Below are 25,382 nucleotides of genomic sequence, written 5' to 3'. Positions count from 1 at the left end.
GATGTTACATGTACACCCTACTGGTAGGGGGTCAGGGTTAATTAACTCCCTTCTGCAGGCAGCTAATGAAGTACGCGTAAATGTACACGTAGGCATGTCCTGGTTCATGTGCAGCACAAACTACAATGCATGTACACGTACATATGGGCAATTCCAGAAATTAGGCGTCCAAAAGTGTGACGTTTTCGTGTCCCTGTTACATCTGACCTCTGCTATTTGTCAAGAAACTGCATGTATCACTGGAATTGATTTCAAGCTATTACTATTTATTAGGAAGGTGCATTTGTAATTTGCATTAATTCATCACTCTTGGAAACTAGAAAATGTGTGCTGAACTTACAAAAATCATATGTCAGATGTGACAGGGACACGAAAAAAAAATGGACCCCTAATTTCTGGAGTGACCCACGTGTACCAATATCACTGTTGAAACACGGGTACAATGTACATGCACATGCCCATCAAGTACAGAGGGAAAACAAGCAAAAACACAGGTGCATGTTCCTGTCGCATACTGCACACTCATTCACATGATTACTCTGCGCATGAAGTCAACATAACTCCCCTTAAAGTGGAATGAACAATTAGTTTGCTGTCTCATACTGTATGGTGTACCCAACTGGGTTGAGTATGAGAAGACCGCGGACCATCTGGTGTTTAGAGGTACCGTGTAGGCCTATATGTACAGTACACGCATCCCGACCACATTGCCCAGAAATGAGCCAGGAATTTGAGGAAACAATGTGCAGTATGTGTTATACATTGTAATACACAATGTACATGTACATCTACCTGCTTGTACAGGAATAAGTCCTATACATGCACATTGACCTTCATTTATAATGTCTGATGATACAAGTTATAAATATATGTCTGCATGTAGTCTAGTCTAGTATAGTCTAGTCTGGCACGTGGTAACCTGTCAAGCAGTGCTGGTGATGCATGCATGACTGCAAGCGTTGCAGGAGATTTTTGTATTGGGAATGGAGCTCAGGAATTCATGTCTACTTCATGAGTACAGAACAAGTATGAATTCCAGTTTCAATTTTGGTGGCCAGCAACTTTGGAGAGCAGTGCCCTGTACCATTTTCAAGACCTGCTCACAGTGTAGAGTATTTGTTGAACACTATGTACATGTACATGTACTTGCTTTTTCCAACCTGCAGAAGTATCCCAACAGGCCTACGGAACCCAGTTTTGATCGTCCTCCTCTGTGTTAAAAAAAATGATCGAGCAAGATTTAGAATCTGATGATCAAGTTGTAGGCCTATTTATGTACTGTATATGTGCCGGTACTGGTGTATTCTGAAAAATTTCAAATTGGATAATGTATTTTGTTGTCTTGATTTTGACAACAAATGTGGTCTACAATTGTTTAAATTTGCTTGAAGTTGCTTCTGGTTTTTATGTCCCAAAGATGTTAACCTACATGTAGGATGCCTAGAAATACATACGTGTATAGCAGGCTTGATCTCGAAACAGGGGAGCCTAAGGGGCCTTGAAGCCATGTTTATGCCGCTTGGCATTTTCACATTTTTATCAGTCCCCACCAAGTTTGAAATATATATACATGTATACATGTAGAACTTAGATAACATAGTGCAGCGACTGTACCAGTACAAAGGTATCCATTTCCCAAAGATACTGTAAGTATGTATGGTATGACCATATTGTACATGTATATGTACTGTATACCAGTAACATGTTTATTGCGTGTGCTGTACATGTATGAATACTTCTGGCTACATGTACATGTATGTGGTGTACCAGTGTACATGTAGATACATGTACCGGTATTTACATGTATACATACATGTACATGTACATGTACTGTACATCTACATGTAAAATAGGCAAGTTTGTATTCTTTCTTGGTACATGTACATGTACCCATGCAACAAATAGATGTTATTTGAACACAACCGGTGATTTTCAAGTCATTCGTTGATAGTTATACCCACATCTGTGAATGCTCTGTGTAGAATGGAAGTATTTACCGGTAGCAAGTGTTCAATTGTATCAAACACACAAAAATTGAATAAAACGAGAATAAGAGTAACTACATGTACAGTGTAAGTGTACATGTAGTTATAAAAGCGTGAACATCAACATTACAGAAAGCAAATAACATTTAAAACAAGACAATTACAGGTATGTACCTGTATTCAAAATACAATTGCTTTTTTACGACTATTAACTCTTTTACATGTATGATGTACAACACTTGTACATTGTACACATACGGGTATGTACATGTACATGTAGGTGGTAATGTTTGATGTTGGATTTCTGAGTACGTTGGCAGCAGTCCTTTCATCCCATTTCATTAGAAAGCCTCACGTCTTGCTGAATGTCCCAAGATAAATATAGAACTACTCTTTTATTTCTTACCAGTAATCCGAACCGTCATGAGTATTGCATTACTTGACGTGAATGGGAAACATCTCTTGCTATGTGGCATTGATCGAAATTGACAGAGTTTTGTTTTAGGTTCATGGGTGTGTAAATTTTCTTGGGGGGGGAGGGTCACCAAGGGGTGATAAATCTGTCTGACTTCGCTGGTTTTTGTCTTGGCATAAGATGGGAGCACGCAGTGTGCTTGAATAACCTGCTTGGCATTGCTGGACAGCACTCAAACAAAACAGCACACCCACACGGAGACACAGGGCAGGAACAATACAAGAGAAAAAGAAAGACAGTGTTGTAAGGTAATCTTTCTGGCCAGTCTTCACCGCGACCTCACTCCTGTATGGGTCGGTCATTCACCATGGCCTGTGAATCATGTCTCGGTTCTAGGGCTGAGTTAATTTGAATCATTCACTATTCGAATATTCCACCTTCAGTTCCATCAAATACCGATATCTGCATATTCAGTCTTGCGGACCAGCAGATTGTTGATGATTAAACCATATACAAAATCAGTTGCAATAACGCACACAATGTACATTATAATCAGTATAATAGTTTCTCAGATCCAGGAGTTTGTCCAGCAAGATTTAAGAGACAAACAATACTTCTTGCCCAGTTGAATTTTTTAGTATGTAACTTAAACTTTGAAATCGTAGGATTTCTGTTGCTTTTCATTTGAATCTGCTTGAAACAAGCCTCCATAGTGTTGTTTTTCTCATTTAAAACAAAAGAAAATTCTCCCTTCCTTTTCCTGAATTTTTCGTTTGATTATTCAAATTCAGAAAATAATATTAGAATATTCGGTAATCGATCAAATATTCAGGTACATGTATTCGGCCGTGCCAGCACAGTCCTACTCGGTTCAGAATCTTGAGATATGCACTGCACGTGTGCATACATAACACAGAAAAAAACAGATACTGAATTAAATTTAGGTTGAAACTTGCCTGAAGGATGTGTACCTAATGGCACCATTCTTCAAAAACAAAGCCTATTTTGCCTTGCCTAGTCAACGGTGAGGCGGCCCACTTCACTGATTTTAGTGACAACCTCAGGCTTTGCTGTTGGATTTTACCACCTCACACTTAAAATAGACAACAATGGAAGGAAAAAGCAAAATAAGTGAGATATTTTGAATTAGATCCTTTTCAAGTCATTCAGAACGGTAAAGAGGGACACAGGATACAAGATCAATTTATTTTAGAGGGGAAAGTTAGAGTAATATGTACTGCATACTTTATAGAATTTATTTAACGCCTTTTGTGTACTTGCTGTTTTTTTAGGCACTAGAATGATGGCAAAATTTGTTTGACCTCCTCAAACAGATCAGTACCCCTGGGGAAACCCTGCTGGATAAAAAAAAAAAGCAAGTTCAGTTTCCTAAATTTTGGTGGAATTATATTGATCTTAGAACAAGAAGTAAATAAAAGATGGCTTGGTTAGCTGCAATGCATGTTATTTACATGGACATGAACATGCACATGAACACAAACAGTGCAGTGATCTAGTATGCTTCATCATGACATCAAGTGGTGAGAATTGTCGGGATTTGTTTCATCCTGAATGACCCTGATTTTCAAATAATCTCTTTTAAATTTTTTTAAGCAAGCACTGTTATTGTAATTGTATTAATTTATATAATTTTATGTAGGTTTAAGTGTATTCTTAATTTATTATAGTTTTGTTTAATGTAGCGTACTTTTAAATATTTGTAAGGCGCATTAGAACATTGATATTGTTTCTGTGCAATATAAATGCAATATTATTATCATTTTTAAAATCTGTAAAATCCTGAGTTTATCAGTAAGATTTTTTTATACATGAAAAGCCTTAACACACAAGAAATGGATATTTTAAGGGGTGCCTTTGGGTAACACAGATGTCCCCCTAGACCCTACACTGCTGTTGGGAACCCTCAAAGCCCCTGGTGAATATTTCATGGATAATTAAAATTTCTCCATCTCACTCCAGTCATGCTCATCCTCTTACATGTAAATCCATCACAAGTCAGTCACAGGCCGAATAAGCCCAGTCCCAAGACAATCAGGGGATAAATAGAGACAGAGGATACATACCTTCACTTCAACAGCTTGTGACTTGTGAATGGATTGCTTGTGAGGAGTTAATTACCCGACTGTCAAGTTGGAACATGCATGATAAAATGCTTCTCTTACTAAAAAAGATGCCAAAGAAATTCTTTTATTTCCCCCCCCCATGTCTTGTCCTTCTGCAGTTCGGCTCGGGATAAACAGACAGGCCAGGCTGTGGCCATCAAGAAGATCAGCCCCTTTGAACATCAAACGTACTGCCAGCGAACTCTGAGAGAAATCAAGATCCTCACACGGTTCAAACATGAAAACGTGAGTACACCGTACTTGTACCAGTACGTGTTGGTTACAAGTGCATTTTGTTCTCCACAGGTAGAAATGGGGTTGTATGCCACCTTTATGTTCAACTGGCTGGTGTTCTTGGGTCCCCACCACCCTTTGCAGGGTTCTGGAATGGGCTGATGGCAGTCGCAGCATTTTTCATGGGAGGTGTATTGTTAAGCGTCGTGGGTATCTTTCTGCAGGAGCCATAATCAGCGCTCACACAAATTCTGCACATTCATGTCATTATTGCTCAAGGAAATTCTATCCAGCGGGGATCTGACGAAATCACACCGTGCGACCCTCAAAAATTGACACGTCCCTGTTCCCTGTAAGGGCCGCTGGTAAAAACAAACTGGCAGACACAGGTGAGGGTTAGCAAGCCCTGTATGCTAGCTGAAAGGGAGAAATATGCAGCTCTACAGTGAGGTCAGTGGGGCTCATTCCATACTGTTGCTAAGCGCTGAAATTTTCTCTTCAAGCAAGGAAAAATACCTGGCTAACAGAAACAGGATACCGGCCAAAGCCACATCGTATGTACATGTATCTCTTGTGACTGGTTCACGTCCTGTTTCTACTCAGCACAAGAATTTGTTTGGCAACGTTTTTTGCATCATATGTCACATTTAGGTTCTCTCTAGCTGTGTCTGAAACAGGCTTCCAGAGCCACAGGTATGTCTGTTGTCAACGTGTCCTTGCCTATGTATTTCTTATGGGTGAAGACCTAGACCTAGTCGTACATTTGATTTGGATGCGGCCTATGACACTGCGCTCTTGAAGGCTGCTCGGCTGTGTTCACGTGCCCTGTTTTATGAGAATTAGCACGTGGGAGATGATGCAGGTCCAGTCTGATCATGGAGATGAAAGGATTTGTGCTATTTACTGCTGTCCCCTTTTGAGCACAGAAATGAGTAGTAAAGTAATGTATTCTAGAAACCATAGGGTACCGGTATTCATGGGGTAGCATCCTAGCAGTGTCACATAATGGCTAATCGTATCTTGTTCACAGTGTACATGTTAAAATCTGTGGTTCATTTTTCCTTGCGGTATTTTTGCAGTCACAACTTGGTACTGCAGCTGAGTGTCCAAGAAAAAAAACCTTCCGTTTACGTGAACCGTTAATTCAAATATATTTCCAAAAATAGGCTTCCAACGCTACATTCCAAACAGCCCGGCTGCAGTTGTGCTAAAACTCAACAGTGTCATTATAGTGCACTGAAGCGCACGAAGGGGCTGATCATTACCTCACAAAGTAATGGACGTGACGATCTGAGTGATGTTTGGAGAACCCTGTTTATTCTGTTGTTGAAAGTCCAGGTCACTGTCAAAACTGGGAAGAGTTTGGAGAAACAAACCATAATTTTAACGAAAGACACTTGCATATTTGCATTTTCCCAGAGTGAGAAATGGCGACAGAAGTAGAATTTAAGAATTTACCTTATAAGTAAATTCACTTGACAAATAAGGGAGGTTTGCTAATTAATAATCACTTAATTAATGTACACTGAGACAAAGTAGAGACTTCCTAGGCTAACATTCAACTAGGAATTTAAACTAATCTGAAGGATTGATACGATGGCCTTATACAGAATACTCCTTGGAAAATGTCCTACTATTCATGCCTTAAAACCAGCATTATTCATTCCTGGATAGGCTATTACATCTGTTTATGTCTCCAAGTGGCCTCAATGAACAGAAGAATATGACCGAACTAATCTTCCAGGAAACTTAATAACATTAATTGAATAAGGTGAAATCATAATGTACAAAGCACAAACGGGTTGAATGTGTACGACCGAATAATTTCAACATAACTCTTAATCTTAAGGTAAGATAAATATCCAAAAGTGATCGGACGATGCAAATTATCTTTTACACACAGAAACTAATGATTGGCTTTTCTTACCCTTAAATGGCATTTGCAGGCCCTATTATTGTGTCGTCATACATGTACCTTTGAAGTTAAGCTCAAAGTGAGTTCAAAGGCGTAATTAACCCAAACTGTCCCAAATCCTCCAATTTCAATAGGATTTTACATACACCCTAGGGGGTTTGAGTTAAAGAACAGGATGTGCGTAGACGCTCAATCTAGGATGCCCAGAGAACCTGCTGATGAAAATTTATCCCTCCGCACATGCGCGCCAGGCTGACACTTACAGTCATGGACACCCCCCATTTACTAAACCTGTAAATGATACAAGTTGCAAGGAGTCCCTTCCAATCGCAATTGAATACGTACACAGTGTACGTTGTATCTTCAGCCTCAGTTCAGATTATGCTCCGTGGTACAAAATTGGCAAACATAGCCTGTCATTTTTTTTTTTATCCAACAAGTAGGACATCTGATAGTGAAGGAGGGAAAGTCATTTTTTCACTGGCACTTGACGAGTGCGGTACCTCTCAAGAGAGAGGGTTTCCATGGACACACAGCTCGACAGGAAAAAAAAGAAAGTCAGATGGCCCACAGAGAGCTAGCTGGCTTGCTGTGGCCAAATTGGCTCACTGTACATGTACTTTTTCATGCACAGCACCGTCTTCAGACATACATGTATATATGTACATTTATGTAGTTGCTGCTGCCAGGCCAGAATTAAATTTATATCAACTGATTTTTTTTTGGAACGAGTGGGTGTAATGTTTTTTACTTTCTGGCTTTGAACTGTTTGCCCACTTTAGTCTGTTGGCACTTTTGGTTCAAAACCAAAGAAAGGCATAGCTGGTGGTGTGGTATGCGCCCTGACCAACATGCATCTGCAAAGCCTTGAAGTAAAATGGGGACTCTCTTTTCCATCTTTTTGGAAATGACATTCTGAAAAAAAAAATTGAAAATCATTGCATCAAGATGGCACACTACTGACGTTAACCCTAACCTTCCTCAATCCTTCACCTGTTCGAGGACTGAGGAGTGTTAGGGTTAACGTCTCTTTAAGGTCCTGAGTTAAACTGAAAATGACGTGGTTAACGCAGAGCTTGACAACTGTCAGAAAAAACTGAGATCCCTAAAAAAAACTTGCCTATACCGTAGAAACCTCTATTGCGAAAGAAAAGAGTTTCTTGGAGTCTGCCAGATTGTTCAACTCAGTAGGATTCCACACTGTGCCTGTACATGTACCTGTACCAGCATTCCATCCATAATGGTGAATGGATACATGTGTGCACCTGTGCCTCAGCTAGCTTAACCCGTACATGCATTAAACCAAGCTGCAGATCCTATGTATTTAGAGATGATCTGTACTTAACGCTAGCCCACAGATAACACACGGTGTCAGTTTGGCGTACATGTACGCGTGTATATATGAGGGGTTTGGAAACGCTGCTTGAAATAGTGTTGCGGACCATTGCCTGCATGCAGAAATAAATGTCAGGGGTCGGTGAAAGACTGGAAGGGTTGAGAGGGGGGACGGTTCAGGATCACAGACATGACCGGCCATACACAGAAGTTTAATTGACGGTGGTGGTCCGGCAAATGATATTGGAAGCATTAGGGGACAAGTACGGGATGAATAACAAAGGTCAGTGGTCTTCACAACTTAGCAAGCAGCAAGGCTAAAGGTCACACAAAGGTCTATCAGCTGCCTAAATTGCCACTGTGTTCATGTGTGGCTGTGCCGTTGCCATGGTGTAGATTTACCAGGTACATGTACATGTAGAATCTGTAGACATGTGCGTACTCACCAATTGCTCGTGTGTGCATCATGTCACTCTCTGTGCTTGATTTCATCATTTTACCGGTACATGTACATCGCAGTAAATGCGATGTCGCAGAAATTTCATGCATAGGATCTCTGTTTAAATCACATGTTTCTGTTGTCTTTGTCTTGGTGGAATGCTTTTCCCCTGGAATGGTAATGGAAAAGAGTCGCAGGTTGAACAAACACCAACTCCAAAAGGGTTTCGTAGTCATAGTGGATGGCAGATTACATTGCAGTTCGTGTGCGTACACTTGTAGTGTATAAACATTGCGTTTGTGTACATAAATGTTCATGTACATTTGCAGTGGGCTCGAATGACTTCACATTCATTTCATCTTGCAACCAAATCAAATTAATCAATATCGCTAATCCTGAGCATGGCCAGCCATCTATGGATTTACATACATGTTTATGTGCAGACCACTTATGATTCCTACGCACACTTGCGCCACAACAGGCACTCTCATATCGGTCAACATGTGCAGGTGATAATTATGGGCCAGAGACAGATGATGTTTGCTCGCTGGCAACTGCAGCAGTGGGACTGGATTGATGGCATGGAGACACCCGATGGGGGTCTAATTATAGTCTGGTGTTCGTACTGCGCCCCTCGTTGACGTCAAGTCGGGGTTCCCAGAGCGTGCCTGGGATGGCCTCAGACAAACCTGAATCAGAATAAACATTAATTAAAGACATACATGCTCTCTACTTGTTTGTGTGTATGATCCCGGGCTGACTTGTACCAGTACATGTATTTGGACAGCATGTGTACATGTACACTACTGTGCTAACCTCTGCATGCATCCAAATACAGTACATGTACACTGTAGTTCTGTGTCTACAGGTACATGTACTGAACATACAGTACATGTGCGTGCAGTTGGAGCATGTGCGTTGGTGCACATGCACATGTACCGGTATAAGGACCGACTGAAGTCTCCTGACGTTTTTATTCCAGTGATCTGAGTGTTACATTGTGCTATGACGTTGTGAATGTGAAGTTCGAGTACATAGGGGAAAAGAAAGAAAAAAAAATCACAGCTTGACGCAGGTCCAACTCAGAGTTTTTGCGTCTGTCTTAACCACACACTTGGTCTTTGTCTTGGACCGCCTTGCCCCGGACTCAACCACAACACCGGCTTTTAAGTTCGACAGGAAAGATTGTGATTTCACTGGCCAGCATGACAGATTTATTGGTACACAATCAAAGGCTGTTTGTCAGCGCAAACTGTGCATGTACGCATACCAAATACATATATAGGGGACAGACAGGTGGCCAGACGAAACACTGTCGGCATGCTGCGTGCATAATAAAATTTAAAGTCACCTACATGTACCATACACTGTCTTGTATAGCGAGAGTGTTTGACAGCCGGTGCTTTGGCAGAGCCTGTGAAGAGTACCCAGGAACCAGCTTCCTGATCAAAAGTGATGGGTCCCTTACAGGTGTAGTTCTGGTCTCTAATATTGCTGTTATTATTTTATTATTTCGTGCTTTTATATATTCCCATTCCCCTGGCATATGCTTTTGCAAATTTCAGAACAACTTCCCTGAAATCAGAGCATAACTTTTCACTGTTCTGTTGGCCGTAAAAATGCATTGTTGTTGCCAGAAACGAATGCCTGTGAAATAAGAATAGTTTTTATACGAATGTACATGTAGGCCTATGCATTTCACAGACCTTGGCTTGGCGGCCAAGTTTGGGGCTCTTCATGGGGGAAATCACACTGTCACAGAAATAACAGTAAACACAGTTCTGCTACTAGTACACTGTAGTTCCTGACCATGTGGGAAATATATTCCCAGCTCAAGTAGTCAATGTTCTGTACATGTATGTGGGAAATATATGTATATTCCCAGCTCAAGTAGTCAATGTACATGTATACTGATAGTCTGGTACTTGTACACGCACTACATGTATGCGTTCTAGCTTCGGCCATCTCGACTTGTTTTCATTTTTCATTGTAGTCATCGGAATCTAAACTGCGGAATGCTTGGTAATCCTGTCCCTACAGTGCTGTAGGCATGTACGGAAATACACCTAAATTGTGAAGGTTTCAGTGTACGGTATCTTGTAAGCTCTGGACAAGGAGAGTGTCTGGTCCCTGTTTGGCTCTGCTGGGATTCCAGAGAAGCAGGCCCTGCAGACTTCTCCAGGTAATAAAAAAAGTGGAAATGAAGACTGAAATGGAAACTGCAAGAAGTGTTGAAGTACACATTACAAGTATTCCTGAAGGTTTGAGTGACATGCATGCTGTCAGTTTGTTGGGTTTCGTTAATATACGGTACTGTTACCTCATGTACATGTAGGCTACATGTACCGAATGTGTGCCTGTAGGTTACACTTGAGTCGTTTTGAAATCTAGGCAAGAAACAAAAGCATTTTGGTTAAAAATGCATCTTGTATTCAATCAAATGGAAGGTCAAATTATTCAAGAGCCGAATTATTCAAATCGACTCACCCTACCCGGAATGGAATTGACGTGAAGATGAGAATGGATTTGCCCAAAGAATGGAAGGTTTAACCCTAAAACTAATAAAAAGAGCCGGGTTATTTTGGTCCTCCTCACAGCGTGGTGGGGGGGTGAATTCTGTCCCCCCGGGTCTCCCCCCAGAATTCAGCTGTGCTGTGGTCGATTTTTTGAAACTTCAGGCATGTACCAGTACAGCCATTCCTGATTAAAAATTTGAAATTTTATGTCCATCACACAAATGGTTTTGTTGTTACGGTCACTTGAAGTTCAAAGCAAAACGGGTGCCAGCCCACATGCATTGAGCACCACAGCAGAAAAAGTATACATGTACATTCTCAGGAAAATTGGCACTATACTAGAATAGTTAGGTCAATTTTCATGAAGTTGGTATCAAAATGACCGCGCAGAGTTGCTCTAAAAACTCCTAAAGGCTCAGCTCCTGGAAAAAAATGCACTGCGGAGATGTCAGAAAAAGTGTTGAAGGGGTGGGCAGCTCTTTTAGGGTTTAAACAAAATAATGGTACCATTGCAGAGGTCATCGAGCAGTTATCATCTGTACATGTACATGTACCTGTATGTGAACAGTGCGTTTCACAGTGGAGCAGCTTCCACCTTTAACTTGTTTAATGTTTGCCATGATGTGGGCGCAAGATGGCAAACCTAATCAAAGGCCGTGGTTGGTGCGTGTACACATTACGTAGGTACTTCAGGGGTGAAGAAAATTCTACTTGGCAGTCTGCCTGGGAGTAATTGGATTTTGTACTCTGGATTCGTGCACTGTGTGCAGTATCCATGCACCGCTTTGGTGCCTACTAATGAAACGATTGGCCTCCTTTTTTTTCTCCCTTCTGGTCCGGGCGGGGGCGGCAGATCAAATTTATGACCCATTAAAGCTGGCTCTGGCTGTGTCTTTAATGTATTAACCCCAATCAGCTTCTACAGCAATCAGACACACCTGTAGGTGATAACAGACTAGAATGTACATGTAGCAAGAAATACCAAAACCTTTTCTGAACAGGATTGCTGAAGTGCACCTGCTGAGAGAAGTGTGTTTCACTATTCGAATGATCTGGACAAAATCATAAATCAAATGTGTGCGTGTGTATAAATCATGTTACTCTTTTTTGTTCCAGTTTTCTGCCTTTTCCGCATGCAGTTCCACGGCTGTGTTGCTAATTTTGGTTCTACATGTAGGTTGTTAAATCGTGTTTGTTTGTAATGTATTTTTCCATTTGAGCATATACAGTACAAAAGTTGTCGGGAGCATGCGATGCAAGCCTGTTTTGATAACGTCACATTGCGGCTCTGCAATTATATGACTATTTCATTATTTTTGGGCGAACGCTCCTGCGTGTGTGAGCGCTGTGCTTGCTCGCACTTAGCTGTGATTTAAAAGAGGTTGGACAGTTAGATCGACAATGTTGATCAATACATGATCATATGATGAAGTGGAACCATTCCAATTTGATCTAGAGTAAGGTCCTGCTGAATTTGAGGCAGATGGCTGTGGTCATTTACTGAGAAAGACATCTAACTTACATGTACTTCACCCGTTTTTCTCTGTTCTTGTGCTATAAAGCCACCTATTGCGGCCGCAAGGTCAAGAAACTCTTGGGGAACGAGAGCCGTATCATGACATCGTCAAATCACTAGACTTGTTTGCCGCTCTCATCGATCCATTTTTTTTTTACTCTGAGCATTCTCGTGGTGGAACTGAACTTCCAAATGGATGATTTTTTTTTTTTTTAAATAAATGTGAAGAGGAGCTGCCACGTTAGTCATGATACGGGTCAAAATGACCAGTTCCTTGTTAAATAACCATTTTACGTCAAAGCAATGTGATTGATCTTGTATGTACATTTACAATTGCTCACACCATGTGGTACCTGTATAAGTACTCCGTACAAGAGACAGAGTACCGGTATGTACTGATAATCACTGTACAAGTTTAACTTTCTCTGCTGACGTAGATTAGTTGTGAAATATGGAAGGGCTGCGTAGCACCGTGATCAGAATATCGACAAGAATATAAGATTAAATCAGTGCTCTGAACTATATGATTGCCGAGCTTTCGGTAACTGAGTACCTTCTTCAGGGCAAGCAGATTCAGTTGTAGAACTGTTCTAGTGTCTATTTAAAGTTATTTTGCTTTTCCCTTCCATTTCTGTCTATAAAAAGACTTAAGTACGAGGCTGTAAAATTCAACTGAAAAGCCAGAGGTAGTCACTAAAATCAGTGAGGTGGGCTGCCTCAGTTGAATTGGCAGCCAAGGGGAAACCCTGCCTGAGTCTTAAAAATAGATGTACATGTAATCACACCTGGGGCCAATTTTATGGATCTGCTTAAGCACAAAATTTGCTTAAGCGTGACAAAACCGTGCTTGACAAATCAGGTTACCAGCTAAATCTCTATGTTATGTACATGTATGTATGTTGTTTTCGAATGTATTCACCTGTCTTTTGGTTAGCATGACAATCACATAGATTTTGAGCTGGTAACCTTTGTTTTTTAAGCAAGGTTTTTTTTTTGCGCTTAAGCAAATTTTGTGCTTAAGCAGCTCTGTGAAATTGGCCTCGTGTACAAAATGTACCATAGCTTGTAGATTAGTTGGTGATTGCATCTATCATATGCAGTGGGTGTTGTGTACAGCCCTTGGATGTCTTTTTAGTGTTTTAGAAATGCCGTAATTTGTCAAAAATTGAAGCTCTTCTTAGATGCACGTATACTGTACAACGTTGTCATTTGAAAAGCATTTCTGTCTCCAAAACTTTCTGTTTGAAGTCACTATTTTACATTTCAGAAAAAAAAATGCTCCTAAGCGCTTCTTTTGCCACAAGAATAAATCAAATGGCATGTTGGAAAGGTTACCTGTGGTCAATGGAGCGAGAGTGCTGCCTTGCTAATGCTCTGGTGCAAATCAGTGTGATTATTATCGCAGGGTTTTGTAATTCCCTTTGGATGAATGGCAAATGAATAGAAAAGGGTTTGTGAGCTCTCTGGTGAGTGGGTCGGGAGAATTGCCCGAAAAGAACAGTGTGCCGGCTTTTTGACTGTGATGAATTCACATACTGTACGTGTACCCCACACCCACAGTAGATCCATCATCACGAGTTGTCTGTTATTTTTTTCAGCCCCTTTTGGTTTTTATTGTGAAGGGGAATGCAATGATAGAATTCACCTGCCAAATTCAAATGCACCTGAGTGTTGTTGGACTGCAAGTTATGATAAATTGACAAGAACTTACGTCTGGTTGGTGTATACAGACATTGAACTTGTACTGGTACATGTACATGAATGACCTGAATGTACATGCTGAGTATTATTTACATTGTAGGCCTACATGTGTGATGTACATGTGTGATGTACATGTGTGATGTACATGTGTGATGTACATGTGTGATGTACATGTGTGATGTACATGTGTGATGTACATGTGTGATGTCCATTTATACTTATGGACATACATGTAGTTTTATTTCCACGGATTTGATAAGAGAATTACAATAAGTTTAATTAAGCACTGTTTGAAACAAAGATACATGTATGATGCAAAGTGTACGGTATGTGAAAATTTTTCAAGTCACGATCCTGATGTACATGTACTGTTCATGTGCATTTTGACTTGAGAAACTACAAGTAACACAGTTTTTTCTGATGTACATGTAACATGAACTACATGTACTTATGTAAATACATTGTATGGCCCTAATACGGGCATACAGACGCTGCACAGACACAAAGCCATACATATATCAGGTTCCATGCACTTGCGTATATGTACATGTTCATGTACTGTACGGTATACATGTACATGTATGTACCTTCATTTCAGTTAGGTTTTCTCAAATGATGAAATTCAGTTGGTGTTTACGTACCGTACATGTACATGTACTTGTTTGATGCCGGAACATGTATACTTACATGTACAGCTTGTGCTGTAGAAGCATACCAGTATGTCTGATCAGTATTTCTCAAGAGAATTTTTTTATTTTTTTTCCATCTTACAGATCATTAACATTCAGGACATCATCCATGCGGACAGTATTGAGGAACTGAAAGATGTGTATCCTTTCCACATTCATCTCTCTCTCTCTCTCTCGGATATTCTGAAGGGAAATCATGCTACATTTGCATGTACCGATACATGTCTACGTACAAATGTACATGTACGTCACTTGCTCTCCATTTAGGTGCACAAGTGACGACAGTAGCCTGCGTCAGGTGCATCATGAGTGCTTGCGCTGACTCTGAGCCGCTGCGGATGGAGTGGAATGCTTTCACACATCGGGTGACGCCCTGATGGGATTGGAAAAATTGCCTTGTGTTTGGGTCCCACTTCTAGGTATAGCAATCGTGTAATGAAGGGAGAGAGGGGGTTGCCCCTCCCCCGAACATGTCTTTGTACCTCCCATTCCCCAGTGCTTCCTTCCCCTGTTTGAATTATTGAAATGAGCATACAGACTGAGTGGGTTTGCGTTTTTGTATCTCTTTCAAAAAAAAGGTGACGTCCTTCCCCTCTCCCTCCCCCCCCCGGGTGCCTAAACCCCAAACCTTCCTTTTCCCTCAGATTTTATTCCAGTTAAGCCTCTTGGGCAGAGATCGGGGAATTATTCAACCAATATGTCTTTTTGCATATCCTGGACCTTGGTGGGTTGGATTAAAGTACTGTAGGGTACCATACATGTACATGTTGGTAATGCTGAAGGGAGGGAGTGTCACCTTCACAAAGTGAAGGGGGGAGGGAGTCAGAATCAAGACCAGCCTGTCTGTGTTGACACGGTGAGGGGGGTCCTCGTGCACCGAGCTCAGTCTAACTCTACCTAGTGTAACAGCCTTCCTTTCCTTAACGCCTCCTCGGTCAACCAGCTACATCGTGCAGAGTCTCATGGAGACGGACCTGTACAAACTCCTCAAGACACAGAGGCTGAGCAACGACCACATATGTTACTTCCTCTACCAGATCCTGAGAGGCTTAAAGTACATTCACTCGGCCAACGTGCTCCACCGGGACCTCAAACCCAGCAACCTGCTACTGAACACCACATGCGATCTTAAGGTGAGGAAAGGGGAGGAGATTCTGTTCTGGCTTCTTATGGAAGCGTTGTTAACCTGTGGCTTTGTAAACGTACCTGTTGTTAGGCACCGTCGATATCGCAGTTTGGCCGATACTTATGTATCGTTTTTTATATATCGATATTATCGATATATCAAATTGTATTCATTTTAATTTTCAAGGTATTATAACAGGCGTGAATTGCTGGTAAATTGTTCCAAGGGTACACCCTACACCTTAATGGTGTGATCCAATTCACTGGGGAAGGGATATACGCTGCCATGCATAGCGATATCATCAGCATGCAGTGCTAGTTTACGTACGTTTGGTTAGGAAGTAATTACCTGTTTTGGAGGATAAATTTTGTTATAGTTTCGAGGCAAAGTGCATGCTAAGTATTGAGTGCGAGACTAAGGTAAGTGACTGAATTTATCCTTCAAATGTCGCCGTATAAGCTGCCCAGAATATAAGCTACAGGGACATTTTTCACTCAGTGTGAGAACCAACGTAAGCCGTGACTTATCGGAATTACGGTAATTTGACGATGATCATTCCTCAGTAGTGATATTTTTGATATATTTCTCAATATTGATGTTTTCAAAGTTTTGAAATTTTCGATATTTCACCAAATCCACTACTTTCGATATGTTGATTGCCAAATGACTAACATCAGCAATATCAATAGCAAACCCATATTGATAATATTGATATATCGATATATCGACATTGCTTACCTGTTGTGATCAAGTCTGAACACAGCCTCAATGCAGCTTCGTCTAAATTACATAGCCGTGACTGGAAATTCATGTAACACATACATGTACGTGTATGGAAACTCAGCTGTTGCCAAGCAAATCAGACTTTGCCCGTCTCTCACTCTCACAGTAGTTTCCAAATACTGCGCCGCAAGTTCACACGACCTCAGATGACTTGGTCGGCTTATCCATAGACTAATCTAATGCAGTTCTGTTATTTTGGTGGAACTTAACTCATGCGGGACATTTCTTGAGTTGGTTCAATACATATTCAGTACATGCATACCACTTGCATGCGGGCTTTGTGTCACTGTAGTTTATTGGCTTCTACTTGTTGCTGGATCAGCCTATAAACACATTGGTGTCGTGTTGTGTGGATGGCTCTGTCATCAAGGTGCACATTCGAGAAGCCTTACTCTCCATGAAGGTAAGACGGCATTGTTAACACCATTCACTGCTTTTTCGTTCCCAGATCTGTGATTTTGGCTTAGCCCGAATTGCCGATCCAGTCCACGACCACACAGGGTTCCTAACAGAGTACGTGGCGACACGTTGGTATCGCGCTCCAGAGATTATGCTTAACTCCAAAGGGTACAACAAGAGCATCGACATGTGGTCCGTGGGTTGCATTCTAGCCGAGATGTTCAACAGTAAACCCATCTTCCCTGGAAAACATTGTATCCTTTCCCGAAGAGAAACCCCAAAACCACAAAACTAAATCCAACAAAGCAGTGTTTGTACACGATGAGGAAGGGTACTTGTACACATCTCTTATTTCCAATAATTTCTAAGGGGAACGCAACCAATTTGAATTTTGAATAATTGTAGAATGGTAATAAAATGAAGGAAGAAGTACCAGTTTGCAATCTGGGTAATGTATTTTTGGAGGATTTTAAAAAAAGTTTATCTTTAATTAAGATTTCACGTACCAATTTATACAGAACTGCATAACGGAATTCTGCTAAACAAAGAAAGTGCTTGCTCACCAAACACAGGGTACTGCTCAAAGGGCCATAAGCTGTTAATTTTTTTGTGGTTGATTTCCAGCTTACCAAATGAATTTGCTTAGCCATATTACCTGCTGTAATAGCTTCATGAAAAGCTCTCGATTCAGTTCAGTGACCTCAGAAGTATATGTGTCATACCAGTGATCTGTTAAGTTAGAATAACGTCTTTAGCCCAGATTTCATTGAATACTTTTTCATAATGAAAGAAAAGGCTTTACCCCACAAGAAAAGAAGGAACCAAAAAAAGGGGGGGGGGAATCGAAACACAAACTGCAGGTTAAGTTATGCTGCCTGTTGTCCATCTGTCTTGCTCTCTGGCCATCTCTTTAACTCTCGTGTCGTCCTCAGATCTAGATCAGTTGAATCACATTTTGAATGTCCTGGGCTCACCGTCTTCTGAAGATCTGGACTGCATCCTGAACGGGAAGGCACGCAGCTACCTGCAGTCCCTTCCCTTCAAGGCCACCGTGCCCTGGTCACGGATGTACCCACAAGCCGATGCCAAGGGTAAGGCAGTCTCTTGGAGGGTTTTATCCCACTTTCGTTTTTGTTGGGGTCTGCTTTAACCCTCCCCTAATCTGAGAGTCATCCTTGTGCCCTTGTCTCAGTGTAAGTGCCCAGTCGATTTGTTGGTGAAAAAAACAAGAAAAGAGGGATTGATTGTTCGGTGGCTGTTAGATACGAGGGCAGAAAAGGACTGGAGATAGTTGCTGATTGGTTAGCAGTCAGTATTTAGATGTCATAATGCCCTAAAATGAGGGATAAGTGGTTACTGTGGGTAGCCATGTCGACTAGAAGAATCCTTTACTGACAAGGAAGAAACAGGCTGGTGGGACAACTTTCAACTTGGTGTATGTTCGCACGCGAACACGGTACGTGTACGTTCAAACAGAAATGCTTTGGGCATGCTCAGTGTGTCACGTACTAAGAAAACAGGGATCTGTGCCTGCATGTGGTGTTTCCCGCCAGAGGCACGTTGTGCCGGAGGAAAAACATGGTGTCTCTTGTTCCTGCACAGAGCAATATCCATGGTTACACGAGGCTGCAGATTTGAGTTTCTAGCATTAAGGTAATGGTTGAAAGCAGGAATGAAGGAGGACAGGACGAACTGAACTCAGTTTTCCCGAAGTTTTCAGCCGAGATGGCTGGTACCTGTAATTAGCTTTGTCTTGTTTACACCATGACCACAAATACATTTCCCATGGGTGGAGTTAGACACACAAAGCGGCTTGACATGGCAGCTGCTGTTTGATCAAGGTCAGATGAGCTGTCACACTTAAAAGCAAGGCTGAGATTTGTCAGGAGTTTTCCTGATTTCAGGGATTTTTCATCGGCATTTTCCTGATTTTTGGATTTTTCAAACAGTGTACTTCGAACTTTGGACAATCCTGAGTTTACCAATAAGAATCCTGAGTTTACCAATAAGGTGTTTTTACCTGTTAAAGTTGATATACAATTTAGAGCACAAGAAATGGATATTGTAAGGGGTGCCATTAGGCAAACACAAATGTCTACCATAGATCCTACCTTGCTGTGGGGCATTTGAAACCGCTGGTGATTGTTTGGTGGATACTTACATTTTCTTCCAATCTCGCTCCTGGTAAAGTGTGAGCTAGTATGTAAATAGTCGGAAAATGTCTAATGTCCAATCATGCACCCTCTGCATTTCATACTCAAAGGTAGAAGTCCAGATTTCACAATTCGCCTATGAAAAATGCTTTTCATTAAATCATCAGCTCTGGATCTGCTCGACAAGATGTTGACATTCAACCCAGACAAGAGAATAACGGTGGAGGACGCATTGAAGCATCCCTACTTAGAACAGTATCATGATCCCTCCGATGAGGTACGTTTGAGTGGGCGTGGCTACGAGGGTTGGGTCAGGGAGGGGGTAATGGCCGAGCCACCCAAAACTCTTGATGTTCATAAATAAGACTTGAAGCTTTGCATGGTGGAGACATAGACTGGTAAGGTTTGCATTTATGGCATGGAGGAATAAATCTGAAGAGACACAGGTCTGTTAAGAGCCAGTGGCTTGGGATCGATAATTCTTTGATCGGTAGCCTGTGGTAGTTTTCAGTAGAAATATCGGACTGTGTAAAACTTCCCCAGAACTGTGCTTGTTTAATTGAACAACACCTGTCTGTCATTAAGCTAGTCTGCTCTGGAGACAGTTTTTCAGGTGTCTGTTGAGTGTCGTTTAACCTGACTTCTTTTTTTTTTTAGAATTTCACGCCATACCATGTCAAGAGAAGAGAAATACCAAAGCGTTACAAAACATAGATGATTACAGTTAAAGGCTCGTTTTGGTTTAGCAAAAGAATTGTCCACTTGAAGCCCCTCCGAAATTGGGCCGTCCCAGTTAGAGTTTAAAATGTGATTTTGGAGACATTAGTTTTGTCTGCACTTGGTTTCGTTGCCATGTGTCTCAGAGCATGATCTGTCTTGGTCTTTCACAGCCTATAGCAGAGGAACCCTTCAATTTTGAGACAGAGCTGGACGATCTTCCCAAGGAGCAGCTGAAGGAGCTCATCTTTGAAGAAGCCAAGAAGTTTGCAATGATGTCCAGAGTGGACAGCCAGGGTAGCGAAATGAGTTAGGGTGTCCGACTACGGCGCAGGAAGAGCAAGGAGTAAATGTTAAAGTAATGGGAAGGTATATACAAGGGCTTAAATGGCGATGCGCCAGCTGGATTGATTGGATGTTCACAGACAACCCTGCAGTTGTCGAGGGGGGGGGACAGAATGCGATGGTTAGTATTCCCCCCGAAGCTCTTCTTGTCTTGGACTGGTCCAGACCAGTGTCACGTCGTTCGTCTTGCCAGTGCCAGCTTTGTCAGATGCTCGTTGAATTCTTCTTGGAACTCATCCATTCATATATATGCGCGTATACTTTGTCTTTTTATTGTCCCATCCTTGGAATATTAATGTGCACAGGTGTCGTATCTGGCTTTGGCTGTCAGCAGGTCCATTCTGAAAAGGATTCAAGCGTAATTGGTAAACTTGTAAATATTTTTGAACTTAAATAATGTGCACCGATAGATATGGGAACATAGTTTTTTTAATTAGGGAAGGTTTTCGTGTCAGTAAGTTCTCACACTCTTAGAGAAACGAATTCAAAAATGAAGTTGCTTGAGTTTTTTTTTAATTTGTTCACAGAATTAAGAAAAAAAAGGTTGTGAAGAGTGCTCATCCTGAATGTAGTAAACCAAGTAATGTGATGGTATCACTGCTATTCTTAGATTCACTCTCCAGAAATCCTGACCCAAATCGGTCAACTTTCTATATAATCTGTGAAATCTTTTTTTTTTTGGGCTGCTTTTCAATTACATGGCATGTTATATTCACATTGACAGAAATATGCATCCGTAGGGGATCCCTTGGCAAAAACCGGTCAACTGGAGAATTGTACACACCTACCTGGTTCAGCCTAGTTCTGCCACTGTCCCTTCTGATTGTATGCATAAAAACTGTCGAACTGGGCCTCTACAAAATTGAAAGGCGCTGGGGATGGATTTCAGCACAAAACCTACCTCTGCATCTGCTAGGGAGCCCAAACCCCAAACTTGAGTACTTCCGGTGTGGCCTCTTCACACTGTCTGCACAAAGTGTGCGCAAGGTAAAGCTGGCAGGAAATGGCGCATTCAACCTGTGGGGCCTGTTGGAAGTTTCATTTACAAACTGGCTGGCACCGGTTTTTGCCGGTTGGCTCTGGTTTATTTCATTGCCCGCTTTGACTGTGAACAAATTAGACAGCATCGGTGCTCAGGCTGCCCAGAACCGGCTTTTTCCAGTTTGGACCAGTATTTGTTAACCAATAGAAGCCACACTATGCTGTATTACCTGCTGTGGTGAAATCCACAAATCCATACACAAGTTGGAGTGCTAGGAACCTTTCAGGCTGTCAGGTGATCTGACTTGTAATTTGACTTTTTTTTACATTTGTATGTTTTTGATTATTTGTTGGTGGAAGGGGATGGTTTATTTACTTTAATGGAATTGCTGCTATTTGCATAGGAATAACTTAAGAGATTTTTGCGGTACAAGCAGCTGTCTAAGTACTCTTCATGCTCCAGCTGTAGAATTCGATTTTGATCCTTTTGGTGTTGAAAAACAAAAGTATCACTGAGATTAACTTCCATGATCTGGCCAGACCTCCAGAAGTTGTTGGATTTGTTTTGTAACGAGAGAAAAAAAACAACAAACGAAGCATCGTTTTGCACCCAGGGGCCAAACGGGTCGTGTCAAGTTCGCCCATTATGAACCGATGCTGACGTTTTGCGCATTCGGCTGTGGTAGCAGGTGGAACCGGAGTTGGGTACTTCTTGATTATTTCTGCCCTAACAGATGAATGGCATAGATCCTGGCTTGATAGAAAGCCCCAGCTGCTGCTGTTCTCTCTACTTCTCTCTCTCTCTATGCTGTAGAACTTCGGGTAAATTTTTTTGCCTCAATGCCTATTTTTCTACTGTTCAAAGCATGATTGACCAAATTAAATTAAAAAATCAGCCTGTATATAGACAAAAAAGAGAGAAGTATATAGAGGGGGAAAACCAATCGTGATAGTGTTTATACTATATATTTACATTATACATGTAAATGTGACTTACTGGTATTTTGTGTTTCGTAGTGTTTAAGTACTAATTCTTATCGGATCATGAGTGCAAATTACCTAGAAAAATAAAGAAAGAGAGAGCTTATGGATTGTGGAAGAGATGAATGCGGTCCTTTATGAACAGAGAGATTGCACTGGAACAGAACAGTGAGCATGAGTAGATTTAAGGACGTCAGAAAGACGAAGAAATTGGGAGTTTGACATTATTCAACTGTGTCCGATCAGTGTATGACTTAATTAATTGGAGGTTGTTGGTGATTTCCACGCATATATCTGGATTGATGTAAAGTGGAATGGAACTGTTGGTGTATTGTTGGGCCACTTTTTGTAACTTGTCTTCTTTAGTGGTCATGCCAGTCAGGAGGGTGTATGCCAGTACGCACAGGGCCCTATTTCACGAAGCTACTATGCACTTGTGATGTGCTAAGCAGAGAAGATATCTGCTCAGCAAAGCCGAGGTACCAGCCTGAGTTTTCCCCTGTTGGGTGTAGCCTGTGACCGAGTCCGGTCTTGTGTTTCCATTTTCGCTGAGTGTGTAAATTTCCCAACTAATACTGTCTGCTCAGTGGGTGCATGAAAATCTGGCCTGGGATGGTCTGTCTCTTCTTTCTTGACTTACTGGGCTCATCCTCCTTGAGATGAATGGCAGTTTTCTTGCCGTTACCTGGCGCCAGTCCATTTGTATCGGCTTGATGTGCGATTCAGTAATGCTGTAAACATTCAATAAGTGTTCCTTTTTTTAAAAGTCTTGTTCCAGCCCCGTTTCCAGCAGGTAAGGCAGTCTGACAGCCTATTAGTCAGAATGTCGGTCCTGGTTGTAGGGCAATTGGCACCTTGGATGAAATGTTTCACCTGGCATGCTTTAAGACGATCCATGGCATGGCACATTGCACTTTATATTAGGACAGGGGTCCAGGTGCTAGACCGACTTCAAGTTTTTGAGTTTGGAAAGTTCAGCCCTAAGCCCTTTTGAAACCGTTCTTAGATGCATTGTCAAGGAATTTCAACGCCATTTTGTTTTGTAAAATACACACCAGATAAGAAAATGTAACTAAGTCCTTGCTAAGGAATTTCACTTTTTAAATGTGGCAACGTGCCAAAGAAGGGCCAAGTACTGTGAAATACTTCAAGAACAATATCGTCTGCTGTGAAAAATATCTTAACGTAAAACGGCCGAGGGACAACAATTTTTACGTACAATATTTTTGTTTTGGTCATCGTTCCAATGCTTTGTCGGAAGATAGTTGGTGTACACCAACCTAATGAGCCAATTTGAATTCTAGCATGTCTTTAGATCCAGGGATGCTCCTGCTCTGTGCGTGGCCCGTTTGTTGGCTGTGGGGCTCCTTCTTTTAGTCATTGTGGTTACTGTAGAGAAGCAACTATTGGAGCTTCTTAAACATTTGCATTATGGATAGAATTGTTATGACTTAAGAGCTCAAACTGAACAAACAGATTTTGAGTAGAACGTGTTTCCTACTCATGATTAGTAATCTGCCCCTTCCCCCCATGAAATGAATTTAATTTGATGACCATGCTTACACTATGCATCCCAAAATACCCCTCCTTCCCCCAAAATGGGTAACCCTGTGTGCCCCTGACAGACCCTAGTCACGCCATCCATTGATGAGGGGAAGAAAACCCATCCAGTACCCGCTCAAATCAGAGGGTACTTTTGGTGTTATGCACAGAGCAGGGTACAACCTGTATTGTGTTACATGTGAGTTAGCCCCAGTTTTCCATGTGATGTGCGTTTCCCATTGAAACACTACCCCTGGCTGTGAAAAGCGTCTTCAAAAGAAATCATTGCTAAAATTAGTTGCTTCTTTTGTCCAGTCGACTTGTGCGGTAAAAAGTGATCACGTAATATTTTGTTCTGTTTTGCATAAGTCTTCTTTGATTTCCAGTGTGAATACTATTTCTGCTTTACCAAGCTAAGAGACTTACAATTGAGACAACTTTTTTTTGGAGCAGAAAACTTTTAGAATAATTAGGCACAAGTTTATTTTCAGTGTACACTGTCGGGCCACATTTTATCAATTTATGACTTACTGTGTGGCTGTATAAAGAAAGTGTAGAACTTTGCTTCATGTAATGTTTATGGGATTTCCCTAAAAGAAAAAAAAAACTAACACAGTATGAATAAATTGAAATATTTTGATGCAAAGAATCATGTTTAAACATCTTTTATGGGAATTAATTAAAACTAGTTTTTTTTACCCAAATCTACAGTACCTATGTTGGTAGAATCGTGTGATACAGATTACTTCTAAGGTCTATATATTCAAACAAAAAAGCGAAATATTTTTAATGTAGAGCAGAACAAAAAGAAGAGATTATTTTCTACAGAGTAAGCCTAAGACTGGCCATTGTATCTTGTGTTATTGTACATTGTACACATGTACATTGTAGACTGCTATGTTAGTGAGTTAGTATATCCAACAACTTTTGAACTGTCTCCCTATGTGCTTAATAATAAAGAAGCTTTGGTTGTATTTAAACAAACTCTCTACATAAAATGAGTTATTCTGGGTGCCTTTGATTATTTCTAGTTTCAAACTGGGAATGATAATGCATGACTTTATATTCTGCACAAACTTCTGACCTCATATTTCTCAATGCTGCCATAGTTTTTTGAGTTTTTTAACAGTAGCTAGGATTTTACTAGTGGGGGGCACAGGGGGGACCAGCATCTTATGGGGGGAGAATCAGCTTCAGTGGTGTGGTTTTTGGGGCAAGCTTTTGTTAGCCTTGTTCAATATCCATTCATCTGGTTTTTTTGGGGGGGGGCCGGTCCCCGTGACTAAGCCACTATTTTTGAATAGTTCAGATCAGACCGTGATGAGAGCGCCATACTGAGCTATTTTTGTAGACTTGGGGTATATAAAAATCCAGAAGTTGTACTGTGTGATACCTGAAAAAAGCAAAACTAGTACCTTTGGAGAAAACAGTTACGGTGCTACTGTCCGAGGATGGTCCTTGTATTATTTTCGTCAGTTCTTGGACAG

General features: G+C 41.2%; 1 protein-coding gene across 1 annotated transcript in view; it reads left to right on the top strand.

The window, feature by feature from the left end:
• Window positions 1-24,879, top strand: part of LOC110984844 (mitogen-activated protein kinase 1-like) — a 34,402-nt gene extending 9,523 nt beyond the window's left edge. The window contains exons 2-8 of the mRNA XM_022245398.2: window positions 4,643-4,769; window positions 14,953-15,008; window positions 15,812-16,001; window positions 17,226-17,430; window positions 18,109-18,267; window positions 19,497-19,606; window positions 20,220-24,879. Of these exons, the coding sequence (XP_022101090.1) occupies window positions 4,643-4,769; window positions 14,953-15,008; window positions 15,812-16,001; window positions 17,226-17,430; window positions 18,109-18,267; window positions 19,497-19,606; window positions 20,220-20,360 (988 nt within the window). The 3' untranslated portion in view covers window positions 20,361-24,879. The remainder of the gene's footprint in view (window positions 1-4,642; window positions 4,770-14,952; window positions 15,009-15,811; window positions 16,002-17,225; window positions 17,431-18,108; window positions 18,268-19,496; window positions 19,607-20,219) is intronic.
• The last annotated feature ends 503 nt before the right edge of the window (window positions 24,880-25,382 follow it).

Source organism: Acanthaster planci, linkage group LG09, assembly GCF_054643075.1.
Source record: "Acanthaster planci isolate LZ-2023a linkage group LG09, COTS_SCS, whole genome shotgun sequence".
Taxonomy (NCBI): Eukaryota; Metazoa; Echinodermata; class Asteroidea; order Valvatida; family Acanthasteridae; genus Acanthaster; species Acanthaster planci.
This window is presented reverse-complemented; position numbering and strand designations above follow the sequence as displayed.